Raw genomic sequence first — 21251 nt, forward strand, 5'->3', positions numbered from 1 at the left:
GGAGAGAGAGCTTCCTGGCCACCAGCTAGTGATCTCAGCCTCAGAGGCCGTGGTAACTTCCGAAGAGCCCGTTGTGTGTCTAACTCCAGTACTGCCACTCGGACGTCTGGAGGTCGCTAAGGATGAAGTGGGAAGGGGAACCGTTGTCTCGGCTGTGATAGGAGGAGAACTCACGTGCTTCTCCCTTGTGGTTTCTGCTTGCGACCTGGTGGAGATGGTGGCCGATCGGCCTTCAGATGTCATCTTGTCTTGGGGAGTTGGAGAATGAGGGATGGTGGAGCTGACGATGAGCACGGTTGACACTGTCGGTTGAGTGCTGCCTTCTTCAGAAGGACCCCCAAAAGCCGTGCTGGGGATGGAGGACATGGGATGAAGGGATGAAGAAGACACAGTGACCTCTGGGGTGCCAGCAGGAGAAGTAGAAGGCAGAAGACCAGTAGATGTAACTTTCGGGGTGCTTTCATCTTGAGTAACTGAAGAGTAGGTTGGGAAGAGAGAACTTCCCGGCCACCAGCGGGTGATCGGAGAAGCCGTGCTAACTTCAGAAGTGGCACTTCTAGGCGTGGAGGTCACCAATGTTGAAGTAAGAAGGGGAAACGACAATGGGTAGGTTGTTACTGTCTCAGTTGTGAGAGGAAGAGAACTGGCGTGTTTCTCACTCGGGATTTCTGCTGGTGAGGTAGTGGAGATGGTGGTCAGTGGGCCTTCAGATGTCATCTTCTCCTGGGGAGTTGGAGGCTGAGAGCTGGAATTCATCTCCTGCATCGTGGACCTGATAAGGCGCATGGTTGACTCCGATGGGAGACTCACCCCTTCTTTTGAAGGACCCCCAAAAGTAGCACTGGGGATGGAGGTCACTGCAAGAGAGGAAACCGCAGTGTCATCTGGGGTACTCTTTTCTCCAAGGGTGCTCCACGGATGGTTCGGGTCAGAGAGAAGAGCCATGGAAGAGGGTAGGAACTTTGTGGTCCCCACTGCTGGTGTGGTAGTTTCCATGCCACCAGTGGTGTCAGACACGGAGGTGAAATGATGTGGCTCTGACGTGGGCACACTAGTTGGAGGAAAAGTTGTGACCTGGGTTGTGGCTTCTCCTGAAAAGAAAGGAGACAGGTCACTTTTGTGTTGACCAACCCTCATGTTGACCAATTCTTGTGTTGACCAACAATTAATCAATGGAAGGGCTGGTCTCCAGAGGCTGTGGCTGTTCCATCACTGGAGGCTTTTAAGAAAAGATTGGACAGCCATTTGTCCAGAATGATATAGGTCAGGGGTAGGCAACCTTGGCTCTTTTATGACTCGTGGACTACAACTCCCAGAACTCCTGAGCCGGCATGGCTCAGCATGGAAACCTCTCCATTTCTCCTCAGCATGGCTGGCTCAGGAATTCAGGGAGTTAAATTCCATGAGTCATAAAGCAGCCTAGGCCAGGGGTAGGCAAACTTGGCTCTTTTATGACTGGTGGACTTCAACTCCCAGAATTCCTGAGCCAGCATGGCTCAGCTTGGAAACCTCTCCCTTTCCCCTCAGTGTGGCTGGCTCAGGAATTCTGGGAGTTGAAGTCCACCAATCATAAAGCAGCCTAGGCCTAGGCCAGGGGTAGGCAACCCTGGCTCTTTTATGACTGGTGGACTTCAACTCCCAGAATTCCTCAGGCAGCATGGCTCAGCTTGGAAACCTCTCCCTTTTCCCTCAGCGTGGCTGGCTGAGGAATTCTGGGAGTTGAAGTCCACCAGTCATAAAAGAGCCAAGGTTGCCTACCCCCTGGTCTAGCACCACCGTCACCACCACCCGTTAGTAAATTGGGGACTCTGTATTTTTAGGCTTGATTTGCAGTCTACACAAAGGCCGTCTTATAGCTGAAGAAACAAGTTGAGAAGCTGACGGATTCCGTAGCGCATCGCACCCAAACCCATTGCAGCTCTCCGTTTTGTTTTTATATTTCAAACCAATTTTAAAATGCAAGGCAACTTCCAACGTTCCTAAATGCAGATGCAATTATATAATCAGGGAATTAGTGAACTGAACAGCTTGCCTCCCGACGTTGAGGGTGCTCCAACACTGGAGGTTTTGAAGAAGAGACTGGACAGCCACTGGTCTGAAATGGCATAGGGTCTCCTGCCTGAGCAGGGGGGTTGGACTACATGACCTCCAGGGTAGGTTCCCACCGTACGACAGAATGATGGGACGCTTCTAGTCTCTTACCACGAAAGAACGCATAACCGTTATCTAATTTTAAGTCTAACCACGTGTGCGGTAGTTCTGTACTCTTGAACCATTCGATTGGTCATGGATTCGAAAGGAATTAGCCATCATTATCAAACAGGATTGTAAAAATAGTCTCTAGCTTAAAAACCTAAATGAGATTTTAGAATAACCATAATGTTCAGGTTCAAAAACTCCGTCCATTCCTTTTTTAAAAAAAATCTTACTTTTTTCTTACTCGTTTTTACATGCCTCCGTTCTATTGATCCATCATAAAAAAATTCTAATTTCAAAGGGACATCCATCTTTACATCTCTTTCCCCCCCCCTCCCCCTTTCCCTCTTTCTCTCCCTCTCTCTCTCCTCCTCCTTCCTCCCTTTCTCTGTCTCCCTCCCTCCCTTCCTTCTTTGCCTCTTCCCTTCCTTTCTTTTCCTTTGTTCCTTCTTACCTTCCTTTCTTTTTTTCTATTTCTTTTTCTTTCTTTCTTTCTTTTCTTTATCTCTTTCCTTTCTTTCTTTCTTCCTCCCTTTCTTTCCTTTCTCTTTCCCTTTTTTCTCTTTCTCTTTCTTTCTTTCTTTCTTTTTCCTTTCTTTCTTTCTTTCTTTCTTTCTTTCTTTCTTTCTTTCTTTCTTTCTTTCTTTCTTTCTTTCTTTCTTTCTTTCTTTCTTTTTTTCTCTGGCACACTTACCAGTGATCTTGGCAGATTCCAGTAAGAGTAAAATGGGGACCACTGGAAAATATCCAAGGGCCATTTCAGGCAGATTTTAAGGCTGTTCTGCTGTCCACCAGGATCTCAATAGCCTGAAGCCAGCATGAGAGCAAAATAAAGTAGCAAATTGAAGATCTCTTAAATCTGCGATGGTTTCCTGGTTGATCCAGTTGACAAGGCAGGGAGGAGTTCTCTGGACAAGCCTGTCTTCTTCGTTGGGTTGATCTTGATGTTTACCTTTTGTTTCTGCCCAAGATGTGAGTAGGTAACTGTCGGATGGGGCGGGCGGGTGGGGGGGCAGCCACAAACCCCTGGGAAATGCAGGGGACGTCATCTTAAAACCTTTGTGGTTTTGTTGTGTAATTCACAGTTGCTGGCACCGTACCACGATTTGCGAAGTTCACATATCCTACCTAGCCCAAATCAATGAAACCACAGAGAGTCTCCTCGGCTTACGGCCATTTGTTTCGTGACTGTTCAGAGCTAGACTTAAAGTCCTCACATTTATGACGGTCACAGCATCCTCCTAGCCCTGCGATCCCCAATTTGCGACTTTCCCAGCTAGGCTTCTGCCAAGGGAGATCAAGGGGGGGAAGGGAGAAGCTGGATTCACTTAACGGCCGTGCGATTCACTTAACGACTGTAGCGACGTGCTTAGCAACCATGACGAAAAGCGAGGTTGTAAAATCAGGTGTGTGGCTCACTTAACGACAGCCTCGCTTAACAACAGAAATTCTGGTCCCAATTGTCAAGGACACAAGAAAATCTCTCTCTCTCTTTCCTCTTCCTCCCTCTCTCTTTCTTCCTTTCATCTCCCTCTCCCTCTCTTTCTCTCTCTTTCCTCTTTCTCTCTTTCCTTTCCCTTTCTCCCTGTCCTCTCCCTTTCTTTCTCTCTTCCTTTCTCTCCCTCCCTCTTTCTTTCCTCCCCCCCCTCTCTGCAACAACTTTATCTTTCAGAATCTCTTGATGTTTTTGTAAAGAGCAAGAATTGCAGAAGCAGCTGATAATAAAAGGATGGGATTGGCAAACACACTGAACACAGTAACGGGTTTTTCCGGAGGTGTACCATACACAGAATCATCAACTAACCACATAGGATGGGTCCATACCACCAAAAGATGCAAATAAATAAATAAAAACCCTGATCAAGGTTAACGCTCACCAAGCTGAACGTGTCTCCTACTTTTTACCTGACATGGGTGAAAATGGTGTTGTTACACAAGACAACCCACAACTAGCCGGTCCTTGAATTTTTGATAGAAAATAATAGAATAGAATAGAATAGAATAGAATAGAATAGAATAGAATAGAATAGAATAGAATAGAATAGAATAGAATAGAATAGAATAGAATAGAATAGAATAGAATAGAATACAATACAATACAATACAATACAATACAATACAATACAATACAATACAATAGGACAGATTGTAGAACAGAATAAGAATAGAATAGAATAGAATAGAATAGAACAGAATAAGAATAGAATAGAATAGAATAGAATAGAATAGAATAGAATAGAATAGAATAGAATAGAATAGAATAGAATAGAATAGAATAGAATAGAACAGATTGTAGAATAGAATAAGAATAGAATAGAATAGGACAGATTGTAGAATAGAATAGAATAGAATAGAATAGAATAGAATAGAATAGAATAGAATAGAATAGAATAGAATAGAATAGAATAAGACAGATTGTAGAATAGAATAGAATAGAATAGAATAGAATAGAATAGAATAGAATAGAATAGAATAGAATAGAATAGAATTACAGAGCAGAATAGAATAAATAAATAGAATTACAAAATAGAATAGAACAGAATTACAGATAGACTACACTAGACTAGACTACAATCTGGAAGGGCCCTTGGAGGTCTTCTAGTCCAGCCCCCTACTCAAGCAGGAGAATCTATTTATGACTGTCACAGCATTCCCATAATTTTTTCTCAGCAGAGGAGTGGGTCTCTTTGGCTAGAGGTATTCTGTGGCAGGGATGCTATAGTGTTAGGTAGCACTGGGAAAGGGGTTGGACGAGATGACCTCTAGAGCGGCTTTCAATCATTCCATTCCAAGACTGTATTATTTTTGGCTGTTCAGTCAGTAAGGGGAATCAAGGCCGGGTTTTCCCCTCCTCGGTTCATTTTTAGAGTCTCATTTCCTTCTGATACCTTTCACGTTCGTGAACAAAAGCTCCGTTGATGTTTCCTCATTCCATCAGCTGGTGGGGTTCCCTTCCTCCTCTCTGACACTTTGCTTTTCCTGATCTCACCAACAACAAATGTAGATTTAGAAAAATTAACACATATTTCTTCTCTGTGGAACAAGCCAATTTGGTGCCAAACTAGCTGCAGTTGTGAGCCTTCTGGGTGTGTGTGTGTGAGAGAGAGAGTGACAATATTGCTGGATGTGAATTCTGCATTCACATGACCCCCAAGTGAAAGCAAAGTTGACAGGACAGGTATCCAACACCAGCCCTCTACTACAGGGGTCCCCAACCCCCAGGCTGTGGACCGGTACCGGGCCGCAGCCTGCCAGCAACCGGTCCGCACAATGAATGAACCTTTATTGTCAAAGTACAACCACGTATACATTGAGATTGGCTGAGCCTCCCTTCGTGCCCCCACCCCCAACTCACAGTGTCAACAAACCCTCCATCTTATTACACCATGTGAGCTAATTGCACAACGCACCGGCCTCGCAAGTCAATCATGCATAAAGTTTATAAAATTATTGCCCGTTCAAGAGCCTAACAGCCCATGGATAAAAGCTGTTCTTCAGCCTGTTGGGACGGCTGGCTATACTCCTGTATCTCCTACTGGAAGGTAGGAGAGTAAAGAGATACCATCCAGGGTGTGAGTCATCCCTGAGAATTTTCCTCACTCTTCCAAGGCAGCGAGCCCTGGCGAGGTCATCCAGTGGTGTCCGCGGGATGCAGGCAGCATACAAAACTACACCCCCTCCGGTCTGCGGAAAAACCTCTCTCCACAGAACCGGTCCCTGGTGCCCAAAAGGTTGAGGACCTCTGCTCTACTGCAAATGGAGTTACAGTAGTCCTTGACTTATAGCTATTAATACTACTTTACAAGGCCTTGGTAAGGCCACACTTGGAATACTGCATCCAGTTGTGGTCACCACAATGTAAAAAAAAAGTTGTTGAGACTCTAGAAAGAGTGCAGAGAAGAGCAACAAAGATGATCAGGGGACTGGAGGCTAAAACCTACAAGGAACGGTGGTTGGAATTCGGTATGTCTTGTTTAATGACGAGAAGGACGAGGGGGGACAGGAGAGCAGTCTTCCAGTATTTCAGGGGCTGCCCCAAAGAAGAGGGAGTCAAGCTATTCTCCAAAGCCCCTGAAGGCAGGACAAGAAGCAACGGATGGAAACTCATCAAGGAGAGAACCAACCTAGAACTAAGGAGAAATTTCCTGGCAGTGAGAACAATTAACACACACACACACACACACACACACAAACACACAGAGAGAGAGACAGAGACAGCATTCATGTCTTGTCAAGTTTCGCTCAGTCTTCTGGTGACTACAAAGACCTGCCCCCAAATGGATGGAAACTAATTAAGGAGAAGCAACCTGGAATTAAGGAGAAACTTCCTAACATCAAGTCCAATTAACCAGTGGAACAACTTGCCACCAGAAGTTGTGGGTGCTCCATCACTGGAGGTTTTTAAGAAGAGACCCGACAGTCTCGCTTGTCTGACATGTTAAACAGGATCTCCTGCTTGAGAAGGGGGCTGGACTAGAAGACCTCCAGGGTACCCTCCCAGCTCTCTTCTGATTCTAAAAATCCGTCTTGCAAAACAATGCCAATCGTCAGCTCCCAGCTCCATCCGCAGCCCCCGGGATTTCCTGGTGGTCTCCCGCCCCTGCTTAGCTCGGCAACCCGGGAGGCGCTCAGCGCGGCCTAGCTAGAAAGTGAAGAAGCCCTGGCCGAAAGGGATTCCCGGATCGCGCTGCGCGATCTTAAGCGAAACCAAGCGGCGAAAGCATCTCCCGCCACGTGCCGGCCGATCTAAACAAGTGACGTCAGAGATTAGAAGTATCAACGTTCCATCCTCGCCGGAGTTCATTCACAAAAAAAAAACCCGCCATCAGCGGGGCGGGGCGGGGCGGGGCGGGGGGGGGGGCGGGGCGTGGCGGTGAGGCTCCGCCTCTTTCCCCGCCCAGGGGCCGCCCGGCGTTGTGTAAGCGGATCCAGCGCCCTGTTAGCTGGCTGAAGATCGAGTGTGGATCCCCGGGTGAGTGATCGGGTTTTTCCCCCGCTTGCCGGGCTCCGCTTCGCTGCCTCGTCTGCTGAGCGCCAAATGAAGTCCTCCCTGGCCTGCTTTGCAAGGTTGTTGTAGGACAGAAGCTGGAGTGGCCGGGATTGCTTTTTTTTTTTTTTGCACGGTCAGGGGAGGATGGGCTCTGTAGTTCGCTTTCTTTCTTTTCCTTCTTTATAACGTTTTCCAGCCATCGAGGTTGGAAGGCAGCGTTTCTCAAATTCGGGAACTTATTAAGACGCGTGGACTACAACTCCCAGAATTGCTCAGCCAGCTATGCTGGCTGAGGAATTCTGGGAATTGGAGTCCACCCGTCTTAAAGTTGCCGAGTTTGGAAAAAAAACACGCTGCCCCTAAGGGCAAATTCCTGAGCTTTTTGAAGGCTCGCATCCATTGGTGCTGCAAACTGCAGCGGAGCTCGACTTGCCCAACGTAGTGGCTGCCACACCCATCATCCCCCGCAGCCGCATGATGGTCTAGCTACCTAGCAGATCCATCCGGAGGAAGGGTGGCTTTAAACAGCCTGCTGATATCTTTAGGTCTTGTTCCCCATAGGGATCTCATTTATAATAATAAAAATAATAATAAAGTTGGAAGGGACCTTGGAGGTCATCTAGTCCAACCCCCTGCTCAGGCAGGAAACCCTATACCATTTCGGACAAATGGCTGTCCAGTCTCTTCTTGAAAACTTCCAGTGTTGGAGCATTCACCGCTTCTGGAGGCAAGGAGTTCCACTGGTTAATTGTTCTCACTTTCAGGAAATTCCTCCTTAGTTCTAGGTTGCTTCTCTCCTTGATTAATTTCCATCTGTTGCTTGTTCTCCTGCCTTCGGGCGCTTTGGAGAAGAGCTTGACTCCCTCTTCTTTGGGGCAGCCCCTGAGAGATTGGGACACTGCTCGTTGGAAACTCAGCTAGATTTTGGTCTGATCTAAACAGGTGCTTTTTTCGTGCGTCTCCATCAATGTGCTGTCCCTTTTTTTGCAAAGACCTGTTCTTGAACTCGTGGCCATGTCTCCGAAGAAGAGGAAGCCGGGGCCAGTCATGTCCTCGTCCGACAGCTTGGAGGGAGGCAGAAAACCGGAGCCTGCTGACACGGAGGCCTTGTCCGGAACGAAGAAGTTTAAATCCCAGGAAGATCCTCGAACCCAAAGCTTGGCTGAGACAGTGAAGGAAGCCCGCATGAGCACAGGGCTGTCGGTCGCAGAGTTCCCATACAACAAGAAACGGGTCCGGTTGATCTCTCGAGTTCCCGAGCTGAAAGAGGGGGCTCAGGGGATCTTGTACTGGATGTCCCGCGATCAGAGGGTTCAAGGTGAGATCACAGATCCCGCTTGGCGAAAAGTGCAGGGAGATTGGTCCTGCTCCTGACTGCAGGACAGGTTGAAGTTGGGTTCACACAACCGGGTCAACCCCTTTCCTCAATTAAACTGAACCCTCAAGAGATGTCAGCTGAATTGACACCCTATATCACTGTTTATCACCTTAGCAACTTGAAGACAGATGGGGGACTTCAACTCCCAAAATTCCCCAGCCAGAAACGCCAGCTATGGTATTCTGGGAGTTGAAGTCCACCCATCTTAAAGTTGCTGAGATTGAGAAACATTGCCTTATATCAGGGGTAGGCAACTTTGACTGTTTTATGAGTCGTGGACTTCCAACTCCCAGAATTCCTGAGCCAGCATGGGGGAACTATGGCCCCTTCATGACTTGCAGACTTCAACTCCCAGAATTCCTGAGCCAGCATGGCTCAGCTTGGAAACTCCCTTTCCCCTCAGCATGGCTGGCTCAGGAATTCTGGGAGTTGAAGTCCACGAGTCCTAAAAGAGCCAAGGTCGCCTACCCCTGCCCTATATTAATCCAGACAGAGACAAAGTGAAAACTAAATTCGTAGAACTGCATTTGCCCCACTCTTAGGCAATGTTGTCTCCGCTTTCTAATTGAACCTGCAACTGGAGATTTCCTGGTGGTCTCCCATCCAAGGACTAACCGGGCCTGATTTGCGGAGACTGTGCCATCCGTATTCATGTCTTGATGCAGCTGAGACACATGAACAAGACACAAGAATGCTTTGCTCCCACGAGGGCGGTGGCCATTTCGACTTTTTTTGACCCTTTCCGGCAGACATGTCTGCTCTTTTGCTGGTGTCTCGCAGCTACGACGGTTCTCACTTGTGCCCCTTCCTTGCAGATAATTGGGCCTTCCTTTACGCCCAGCGCCTGGCCTTAAAACAGCGTCTTCCGCTGCACGTCTGCTTCTGCCTGGTGCCCAAGTTCCTGGATGCCACCATCCGCCATTTTGGATTTATGCTCAGAGGCCTGGAGGAAGTTGCTGAGGTATTGGCACCGTGTGTGGAGGCGGCATCGCGGGCACAGGGAGGGGAGAGACTTAGCTGCTCTCCCCCCCTCCCTGGATTCAAAGCAAAAAAGCAAGAGAAGGGCATAATTTTCAATTTATGACCACAACTGAGCCCAAAATTTCTGTTGCTAAGAGAGACGTTTGTTGAGTTTTGCCCCAGTTTACGAGCTTGCTTGCCACAGTTGTTAAGTGAATCACTACGACAGTTAATGGGATGCCCCCATTGACTCTGCTGGTTAGAAGGTCACAAAAGGGGGATGACATGACCCCGAGACGCTGCAATTTCCTAAGTACATGTCAGTTGCCAAGCATCTGAATTTTGAACACGTGACCACGGGAATGCTGCCACGGTCGTAAGTGTGAAAAAGGGCCATAAGTCGGGTTGCCACTTTGAACGGTCTCTGAATGAAGAGTTGTCAGTTGAGGACTACCTGTACAAATGGTGTTTCTCAATCTTGGCAACTGGAAGATGGGTGGACTTCAACTCCCAGAATTCCCCAGCCAGTGTTGCCTCATGAGCACAACTAAGCGCAAAATTTCTATTGCTAAGGAGGACAATTGTTAAGTGAATTTTGTCCCATTTTACCACCTTTTTTGCCACAGTTGTTAACTAAATCACTGCAGCTGTTAAGCCAGGGGTCTTCAAACTTGGCCCTTTTATGACTTGTGGACTTCAATTCCCAGAATTCCTCAGCCAGGCATGCTGGCTGAGGAGTTCTGGGAGGTGAAGTCCGCAAGTCATGAAGGGGCCATAGTTCCCCCACGCTGGCTGAGGAATTCTGGGAGGTGAAGTCCACAAGTCATGAAGGGGCCATAGTTCCCCCACGCTGGCTCAGGAATTCTGGGAGTTGAAGTCCACGAGTCATGAAGGGGCCATAGTTCCCCCACGCTGGCTGAGGAATTCTGGGAGTTGAAGTCCGCGAGTCATGAAGGGGCCATAGTTCCCCCACGCTGGCTGAGGAATTCTGGGAGTTGAAGTCCGCAAGTCATGAAGGGGCCATAGTTCCCCCACGCTGGCTGAGGAATTCTGGGAGGTGAAGTCCGCAAGTCATGAAGGGGCCATAGTTCCCCCACGCTGGCTGAGGAATTCTGGGAGTTGAAGTCCGCAAGTCATGAAGGGGCCATAGTTCCCCCACGCTGGCTGAGGAATTCTGGGAGTTGAAGTCCGCAAGTCATGAAGGGGCCATAGTTCCCCCACGCTGGCTGAGGAATTCTGGGAGTTGAAGTCTGCAAGTCATGAAGGGGCCATAGTTCCCCCACACTGGCTGAGGAATTCTGGGAGTTGAAATCCGCAAGCCATGAAGGGGCCATAATTCCCCTTGCTGGCTGACGAATTGTGGGAGTTGAAGTCTGCAAGTCATGAAGGGGCCATAGTTCCCCCACGCTGGCTGAGGAATTCTGGGAGTTGAAGTCCGCAAGTCATAAAACGGCCAAGTTTGAAGACCCCTGTGTTAAACGAATCACTTGGTTGTAAAATGAATCTGGCTTCCCCCACTAACCTTGCTTGTCAGTAGCCAGGTGGGAAGGTCACAAACGGTGATCACATGACCCCGGGACACTGCAACCGTCATAAGTACATGCCAGTTGCCAAGCCTCTGAATTTTGATCACATGATCACGGGGGTGCTGCAATGGTCACAGGTGTGAAAAACCAGTCCTAAGTGCCATGGTCGCTAAACGAATAGCTGGAAGTTGAGATCACGAGACCACAGGGAGGGTGCGTCGGTCATAAGGGCGAGTATTTTTACATGTCTGTCGTAACTTTGAACCATTATGATGCTCAAACGAACGGTCATAAGTCGGCCATTATCTCTACATTCTGCCTGCTCTTGCCTGACCAGAAGCTCTCCTTGTTGTGTCCACACAGGGTGTTGTGTTGATGATCAACACTTTGCTGTTGTTGTTGTTGTTGTTTTTTCAATTTTCCAGGAGTGCCGGATGCTCGACATACCTTTCCATTTGCTGATCGGTTTCGCCAAAGACAGGCTGCCCCACTTTGTGACCGAGCACGGCATCGGCGGGGTGGTGACGGATTTCTCCCCGCTCCGCGTTCCCCTGCAGTGGGTTCGAGATGTCCAGGAACAGCTTCCGAGCGATGTGCCCCTTGCTCAGGTGCCAGGTTGGGGCTGGAATCGCCCCGGGGTAGGAGAGACCAGTTTTGGGGGGGAAGTCTGAAGGAAATCTGACCCCAAATTTAAATGTCTAGGGAGATTCTCAGTCACCCAGCTCATGGTTGTCCCACAGGAGCTTTTCCTAAAAGGCAGCTGGACTTTGATTTTCCTTGAAGACGTTTCGCTTCTCCTCCAAGAAGCTTCCTCAGTTCTGACTGAATGATGGAGGATAGAAGGATTTATATTTGCTTTCTTTCATTTATTGATTTATTTTTGTAAGCTTTCTATTATTTTTTCCCATACAGTTCAATATTACTTATTCAACAAGGGGTTGTCTGAGTTTATCATTCACTAATGCAAATTTAATTCCTAATCCTTTATTCTTTTCTCCAGCCATTGATAAAACAAATGCCAAGTCTGATAGTATTCTGTTCCTTCTTTTTCTTTCAACCTCATAGTAAGTCTGTCCATTTCTGCACATTCGAATATTTTTTTAATTATTTCTTGCTCTGATAATAATAACAATAATAATAACAACAAAATAATAATGATGATGATGATGATGATGTTAGAAGGGACCTTGGAGGTCATCTAGTCCAACCCCTTGCTCAGGCAGGAAACCCTACACCATTTCGGACAAATGGCTGTCCGGTCTCTTCTTAAAAACTTCCAGTGTTGGAGCATTCACAACTTCTGGAGGCAGGTTGTTCCACTGGTTAATTGTTCTCACTGTCAGGAAGTTTCTCCTCAGTTCTAGATTGCTTCTCTTCTTGATTACTTTCCATCTGTTGCTTCTTCTTCTGCCTTCAGCTGCTTTGGAGAATAGCTTGACTCCCTCTTCTTTGGGGCAGCCCCTGAGAGATTGAAACACTGCTAATTCTTCCTTTTTCCAATAGGTCATTTGCATCCTTTAGAGAGTCCTTGAGGCCACTTGGAGGTTTATCTGTGTCCTCAGGGTCACCTGAATGGTGCAAATGGGTGGGAAGCCTTCCTGGGACTGCTGAAAGGACTGGAGACAGATGGTGTCGTATCCCTCCCCCTCTGTTGAGAGAGGGCTGCTCAATTTTGACATACCTAGATGACCTCCAGGTGGCCTTAAGGACTCTCTGAAAGAATGCAAATGACCAGCTGTCTGCAAGCAGTATAAATCCTTCTCTTCCCCACCATCTGGTCAGAGCTGAGGAAGCTTCTTGGAGGAGAAGTGAAACGTCTTCAAAGAAAAGAGAAGAGAAGGACGAGGGGGGGACATGAGAGCAGTCTTCCAATCTCTCAGGGGCTGCCCCAAAGAAGAGGGAGTCAAGCTATTCTCCAAAGCACCCGAAGGCACCACAAGAAGCAACGGATGGAAACCAATCAAGGAGAGAAGCAACCTAGAACTAAGGAGAAACTTCCTGACAGTGAGAACAATTAACCGGTGGAACAACCTGCCTCCAGAAGTGGTGAATGCTCCAACACTGGAAGTTTTTAAGAAGAGACCGCACAGCCATTTGTCCAAAATGGTATAAGGTTTCCTGCCTGAGCAGGGGGGTTGGACTAGATGACCTCCAAGGTCCCTTCCAACTGTATTATTATTATTATTATTATTTAAAAAACAGTTGTCTCCTGAAAAAGCATCTTTGGCACCCCAAATTTATTGGGGCAAAAAAGTCAAGGGGCAGCCATGTGTGGCTGCTTGCATGCGTGTCCGTCTGGAGGACATACCGCGACAGCCCTGCAGCTCCAGCCGTCTCTCGCTCAGGCTTGTGCGGTGCTGCCACCGGTTCAGCTCATCCCCCTCCCCCACTGCCACTTCTCTAGGATGGTTGCGTACCACCTGCCAGGCGCCCATCTACCACAGGTGGTACCCGTGCCACTGGTTGAAATGCCCTGGTCTAGATGACCTCCGAGGTCCCTTCCAGCTCTTTTCTATCCAATTATATACCACTCAAAGGTATTTTCTTAAATCGAGTGGGTTAAAAATATGGCAGGTTGGTCCAACGGGATCCATTCTGCCCAACTGGATTTTTCCCAGTTCGGCGGAAAACATAAATCTAGCAAAAAAAAATAAATAAATAAGCAGACACCTCTAATTTCCAACGAACTCTAGAAGAAACCGAGGTTTTCCTACAATGTTCTTACTCCCTCGCCTTTTGATTGTGAACGCCTTTCTCGCTTTTCGTCCCCAGGTGGACGCCCACAATATTGTCCCGTGCTGGGTTGCCTCGGAGAAGCAGGAATACGGGGCCAGGACGATTCGCCGGAAGATCCAGGACCGACTGGCTGAGTTCCTGACCGAATTTCCGCCTCTAATCAAACACCCTTTCGCTGCTGGGCTTCCGGCAGAGGTGATGGGGGTGGCTGTGGGGCTGGATCGAGCAATCTCTAGGGCAGCGTTTCCTAACCTGGGGGGAACTTGAAGACGGGCGGACTTCAACTCCCAGAATTCTGGGAGTTGAAGTCCGCCTCTTTTCAAGTCCCCAAAATTTCCTAGCATTCTACCGTAGGTTGCATTCTAAAATGACCTTCCAGCTGAGTTACACTACAATTCCCATCGTCCTCCGCTTGTCCCCGATAAGCTAGTCGTGATTTCTAGCAAGTGAGATCTCTGGATCTGGATGAGATTCCTACAAACATGGAAAATGTTTGGAGCCTTGGTGGAGCAGTGGGCTAATGCCTCCTTAAGTAACACCAGCTGCCTGCAATTAGTGCAGGTTCGAGTCCCACCAGGCTCAAGGTTGACTCAGCCTTCCGTCCTTCCGAGGTAGGTAAAATGAGGACCCAGATTGTTGGGGGCAATTAAGCTGACTTTGTAATAATGCCGCTTGGGGTGTGTGTGTGAAAGCCCTAACAAGCATGAAGGCTACTGCTAAGCTTGTAAGCCGCCCTGAGTCTTCGTAGAAGGGCGGGATATAAATGAAATTAAAATAAATAAATAAAATAAAATAAAAATGATGGTAGACAAAGGCCTAGTGGTCCATTGAGTCTGCCCTTAGGGGTTTATTTGTTATTTGTTTTCTTGTTAATCTATTTATTTGTTTATTATTTTGGAAGGGAGGGAGGGAGGAAGGAACAAAGAAAGGAAGGAAGGAAGGAAGGAGAGAGGGCGGGGGAGATGGGGAAGGAGAAGACGGAAATGTGTAGGAGAAGGAGCAGCAGAATCTGGGGATGGAGTCAAAAGAGGAATCAGCATAGAATCCCTACATAGTCACAAGCAAATTAAGTCCCACCCCTTTTGAGTTCCATCGACCCTTATCTAACACACCAAGCAGGCACCAATCACCAAGTTGAGAAGATTCCTGCGCATAGGCTTTTAGCAGTAAAAAATTGAACTTTCTCGTGTGGACCTGGTCTTTAGAGCCCAACAGGAGCGTTAGGGACCACCCAAATTTCCTGCTATCCACTGTCTCTTTCCTTGCTGCCAACCGGCATCTTTGCTCTGCTTGAAATCCTGCAGCCCATCAACTGGGAGGCTTGCTACTCCAGCCTGCAAGTGGATCGCTCCGTGAAGGAGGTGGAGTGGGCCAGGCCGGGATCCGCCTCTGGTTTGAAGATCCTCGAAGAATTCGTAAAAGACAGGCTGAAGTTCTTCGGCTCCGACCGGAACAATCCCAACCGGCCGGCCCTGAGCAACCTTTCGCCCTGGTTCCACTTTGGTAAGTGCAGGTATAGTTAGAACGATTCGCCAGCGGAACTACTGGCCACCAGAAGTTGTGGCTGCTCCATCCCTGGAGGTTTTCAAGAAGAGTCTGGGCAGCCCCTTGTCTGAAGTGGTACGGGCAGTCCTCGACTTACGACAGTTCATTGAGTGACCCTTCCAAGTTACAACGGCACTGAAAAATGTGACCTATCACCGTTTTTCACAGTTCCAACCTTGGCAGCATCCTCAGGATCATGGGTTCGAAATTCAGACGCTTGGCAACGTGTTAAGGAATTTGTTGTGCAGAGGTCTCCTTGTGCTACCAAAGAGTTGCACAGACAAGGAAGGGTACTGAGAGTAGTAAAAGTCACACAAGAGTACACTGAGTTGTAAAAGCAAAAAGTAGTTTACTTGAAGGTGGTGTAAAAACAAAAATGCACAGTCAAAAATAAACAGTCCAAGTAGCAATCCAAAATACAAAGTCTTCTTACCGGTCCAGAGGTCAATACACAGTTCAGGTAACAGAGCAAAAACAGTAATAGTAGAGAGCAGTGAATTCAGAGAGAGAGAAGCTACGTTACTAGCTCCCTCTTATGGCCATGAGAACACTTACACACCCATTGGCCAATTAACATCTTAAAGACATAACATCATGGTTAATATATTTTCAACCCAACATTGTAGGCTAACACCATATGCCTAACACAACTGACTCCCACTTATGACGGTCGCAGTGTCCTAGGATCCTGTGACCCCCTTTTGCGACCTTCTGAGGGGGAACCCTGATTCACTTAACAACCGGGCTACTAACTTATCAGCTGCAGTGATTCACTTACCAAAGGGAGCAGGGAAGACAGGTCATAACATGGGGCAAAACTCACTTCACAAATGTCTCACTGAACAACAGAAATTTCATCCTTAATTGTGGTCGTAAGTTGAGGGGAAAGGAATTGGAAGCCCAGCTGGCGCATTGGTTGGGGGGCTAGGCGGAAGGGAGAGAATTTGAACCCAGAACTAGAAGTCTTCCCCAATCTGATGTTCTGTAAATGTCTTTTAGATTGCAATTCTGAGAATTTACCAGCCAACAAAAATGGGTTGGGCGGCGCGGTTGAGCACGCTGTAGGAATGTGGTGGTCCTTGACTTACGACCACTCAGTTAGTGACTGAAATTACAATGATGCCGTTAACGGTCATGACTCACGACTGGTCCTTGCGCTTACGAAATTTAATAATAAATTAAAGCCCGGAGGCTGGTAACCCTAGTCAGTAGATGGCTGACCTCTGACATGTCCCTCGTAGGTCAAGTTGCTGTGCAACGGGCCATTTTGGAGGTCCGCAAACACCGCACCAGGTACAAAGAGTCGGTGGAAGGTTTCATCGAAGAGGCCGTGGTGCGTCGGGAACTGGCGGACAACTTCTGCTTTTACAACCCAAACTACGACAAGATGGAAGGTAACACAGCCCTCCTTCTTCTGGCTCCATGCAACAGAGGTAGCCCCAAACACCTAACCAAAGCATCCACAGGCTGAGGGGGAAGGCCTCTGCTATGTCCTTAAAGCTGCTGTGCTGGTTGTGGGAGTGCAGCCACTGTTATGTCAGGCATGAATAACCGGACCCCCGTGTGTAGAGTTCAAACTGGCTACTTTATTATTCTTTGCCTATAATACAGGAATCTTCCCCGACTGGCAGATTTCGTGTTGGAAAGGCTAGAGGAAGTTCAAAAGCATTTGGTGTGTGTGTGTGTGTGTGTGTGTGTGTGTGTTTGTGTGTGTGTGTGAGAGAGAGAGAGAGAGAGAAAGAGGGAGAGGGAGAGGAAAGAGAAAGAGGGAGAGAAAGAAAGAGGGAGGGAGAGTAAAAAGAGAAAGAGGAAAGAGAAAGAGGGAGAGGAAAGAGAGAAGGAGAGAAAGAAAGGGAGGGAGGAAAGAGAAAGAGGGAGAGAGAAAGAGGGAGGGAGAGGAAAGAGGGAGAAAGAAAGGGAGAGAGGGAAAGAAGGAGGGAGAGGAAAGAGGAAAGAGGGAGAGGAAGAGAGCTTTTCCTCTTGTGTTTATGTAATGAGTCCAGGCTAATTCCCTGTTTGACCCCTCTTTCCAACTGGGACGGTTGCTCTCCAACATCCTGACAGGTGTCTAATCTTTTAAAGGTGCTTATGATTGGGCCAAGACCACACTGAAGCTGCACGCCAAGGACAAGAGGCCCTACCTGTACACCCTGGAGCAGCTAGAAAAGGGGAAGACCCACGACCCCTTGTGGAACGCTGCTCAGGTAGCCGGAAGACAAGAGGAAACATGGTTGGGAGATCCTGGTTAATTGCGTTTTACTAGTCCTTTGTGGCGTTTCTTCGACTGCATGCTCGGAGGCCACGCTTTCTGCCAGATCTCTTTATGGTAATACAGGTGGTCTTTGATTTATTTCTCCCCTAGCCCTTCCAGTAGTTTGTTAAAAATAAGTTATGGCAAACAAGAGTTGCTCCTTTTTTTTTGACCAAGTGACTAGATTAGTAGACGAAGGGAATGCTGTGGATGGAGCATAGTTGAACTCTATCAAGGTGCTTGATAAGTGTACAGCTTCCTTCTTGCTCGGGAATTAAAAAGAGTGCAGAGAAGAGTAACTGAAGGGCTTGGAGGCTAAATTCTGTGAAGAACAATGTATACTGTCAAAGTTCCGACTGACGAACCCAACCAAGCAAAACACCTTTGAGACATTCCGATCTCTTAATGTAAAACTTTATTGAGTACATCATTTCGGCAAGTATGAAAGCAAAACCAGCTCTGGCAAACCCCAAGCCAAACCCCTATAGTAAAAATATAGAATTCCCCCCCCTCCCATCCTTGAACAGGTCACATTGCCCAGTTTGGGTGTAAATATATTGTTATAAGAAAATGTCTCTGAGTCGGGTCAGACACCTGGTGAATCGTCCTTGATTCTCATGGTCTGCCATCTTTATCTCTGTAGCCTTCATTGCATTTTCCCCCTCCTCCCAGTCTCTTCTTAAAAACTTCCAGTCCTGGAGCATTGACAGCTTCTAGTGGCAAGCTGTTCCACTGGTTTGTTGTTCTGTTAGGAACTTCCCACTTAGTTCTAGGTTGCTCCTCTCCTTGATTTAGTTTCCATCCGTTGCTTTTTTTGTCCTGCCCTCGGGTGCTTTGGAGAATAATTTAAACCCTGATGGGGTTATGGGCGTTTCAAAGATGGGCGGAAGGATCTGAAGATTCCTGCCCTGGTAGGGGGTCAGCCTACAAGACCTTGAAGGCCCCTCCACCCCAAGGATGCTGTGGTTCTACTTTGGTTCCCGAGTGACTCTTAGCTTTCTCCAAGAAAATGTGAGATTCACCAGCTCTTTCCCACCTTCCACCTCAGCTCCAGATGGTTCACGAGGGGAAGATGCACGGCTTCCTCCGGATGTATTGGGCCAAGAAGATCTTGGAGTGGACCAGGTGCCCAGAGGAGGCCCTGCAGTTCAGCATCTACCTGAATGACCGCTACGAATTGGACGGCCGAGACCCCAACGGCTACGTAGGTGAGGAACGGAGCGGCTGGGAAAGGAGCTGAGGGAAAGGACCGTCTACTTAGCCTTTGGGTTTCTCTCCGCCCCTGCTAAACGGGACAGTCGTTAAGCGAGGACTCCCTGGGCAGCCAATTGACACGCGTAACGCGTGGAGTTTCGTGAGTTTTGGGTTTCACTTGAAGGCCTCTTTCCTGAGCCTCGTGGCGAGGGATCACACAACTTCCCAACGAGGAATCGGACGGGGAGTTGAGATCTCGGCACCTATTGGAAATCGACGGTAGTTAGGGCATCCCTCCGCCAACAGTGTATGTTACTTAAACTTGGATAGATCTTTCTAGATTAGATTAGATTAGATTAGATTAGATTATTTTAGATTACATTCTGAGTACATCCATATGTCAATAGAATGTATTATTTAAACTCAGATACATCTTTCTATATTAATATTATATTATATTATATTATAGTATAGTATAGTATAGTATAGTATAGTATAGTATAGTATAGTATAGTATAGTATAGTATAGTATAGTATACTGCTCAAAAAAATAAAGGGAACACTTAAACAACACAATGTACTGTATTTAATAGTAGGATGTCTTATCTTGTGTTCCCTTTATTTTTTTGAGCAGTATATATATTTTACTATTGATCCTACTATATTAATTATATATTATGCTGTTATATATTATACTATTATATACTATAGTGATCATACTATATATTAGATTAGATTAGATATTACATATTTTACTATTGATCACACTATTAATTATATATTATATTATATGCTATATTATACTATACTATTATATACTATATCGATCATTATATTATATATATTTTTACTATTGATCATACTATATTAATTATATCATGCTGTTATATATTACATTATATACTATAGTGATCATACTATATATATTATATTACATTATATATTATACTGTACTATATTATTAGATATTACATATTTTACTATTGATCATACTACATTAATTATATATAACATAACATAACATAAGATATAATATTATGCTACATTATATATTATGCTATATTATATATTATACTGTTATATACCATACCATACCATACTATACTATTATTGCAATACCATTTGCCTGAGCAAGGGGTTGGACTAGAAGACCTCCAAGGTCCCTTCCAGCTCTATCATTCTATTATTCTGTTATAATAATAATAATAAAGTTGGAAGGGACCTTGGAGGTCATCTAGTCCAACCCCCTGCTCAGGCAGGAAACCTTATACCATTTCAGGCAAATGGCTGTCCAGTCTCTATACATTAGATTATATTAAAAAGGTAAAGGTAAAGGTTCCCCCGCACATGTGTGCTAGTCGTTTCCAACTCATATTATATTTTAGATTAGATTGTGTGTGCATCCATACTTCAACAGAGTGTGTCACTTAAACTCAGACAGCTCTTTCTAGATTAGATATTAGATTATGGATTGGATGAGATAAGATTAGGCCAGACCCTTTGTTTGTCCAAGTGTGGCAACTCTCGTTCTCTCTCTCTCTCTCTGCCAGGCTGCATGTGGTCGATCTGTGGGATCCACGACCAAGGATGGGCTGAACGGGCCGTCTTTGGCAAAATCCGCTATATGAACTATGCCGGTTGCAAGAGGAAATTTGATGTTGCCCAGTTTGAGCGCAAATATAGTCCTCAACGCTTCACCCAGTAGCCTTGGTGGAAGGCCACCCTCCATGCTGGTAAACCCACCACTGCTTCTCTCCTTGTAAAGGACAAGAGCAATAAAGTCACTCACTGTTGTGGAGGAAAAGCAAGCTTGATCTACAGCCTACAAACCAGGAGATGGGGAGTTCTAGTTCCACCTTAGGCAGGAAAGGCGGCTGGGTGACTATGGGCCAATCACCAGGAGATGGGGAGTTCTAGTTCCTTGGAGGTCATCTAGTCCAACCCCCTACTCAGGCAGGAAACCCTATACCATTTCAGACAAATGGCTGGCCAGTCTCTTCTTAAAAACTTCCAGTGTTGGCGCATTCACCGCTTCTGGAGGCAGGTTGTTCCACTGGTTAATTGTTCTCACTGTCAGGAAATTTCTTCCTCGTTCTAGGTTGCTTCTCTCCTTGATCCGTTTCCATCTGTTGCTTCTTGTCTTTGCCTTGAGGTGCTTTGGAGAATAGCTTGACTCCCTCTTCTTTGGGGCAGCCCCTGAGATATTGGAACGCTGCTATCATGTCCCCCCCTGGTCCTTCTCTTCCTTAAACTACACATACCCAATTCCAGCAACCGTTCCCTATATGTTTTAGCCTCCAATCCCCCGATCATCTTTGTTGCTCTTCTCTGTACTCTTTCTAGAGTCTCGACATCTTTTTTACATCGTGGTGACCAAAACTGGATGCAGTATTCCAGGTGTGGCCTTACCAAGGCATTGTAAAGTGGTATTAGTACTTCACGTGATTTTGATTCTATTCCTCTGTTAATAGAGGA

At 46.7% G+C, this 21251-nt stretch overlaps 1 protein-coding gene across 1 annotated transcript; it reads left to right on the forward strand.

Moving 5' to 3' along the window:
- Window positions 1–2141: 2141 nt before the first annotated feature.
- LOC308669327 (deoxyribodipyrimidine photo-lyase-like) lies at window positions 2142–21085 on the forward strand (the record flags this gene model as incomplete). Its single annotated transcript, XM_081329963.1, has 11 exons — window positions 2142–2153; window positions 7140–7168; window positions 8179–8504; window positions 9380–9525; window positions 11476–11658; window positions 13823–13981; window positions 15091–15289; window positions 16573–16725; window positions 17414–17535; window positions 18631–18790; window positions 20327–21085. 11 exons carry the CDS (start codon window positions 2142–2144, stop codon window positions 20479–20481), a joined length of 1644 nt encoding a protein of 547 aa, XP_081186089.1. The 3' UTR covers window positions 20482–21085.
- Between the last annotated feature and the right edge of the window lie 166 nt (window positions 21086–21251).

This window comes from Vipera berus (genome assembly GCF_964194415.1).
Source record: "Vipera berus genome assembly, chromosome: 5".
NCBI lineage: Eukaryota > Metazoa > Chordata > Lepidosauria > Squamata > Viperidae > Vipera > Vipera berus.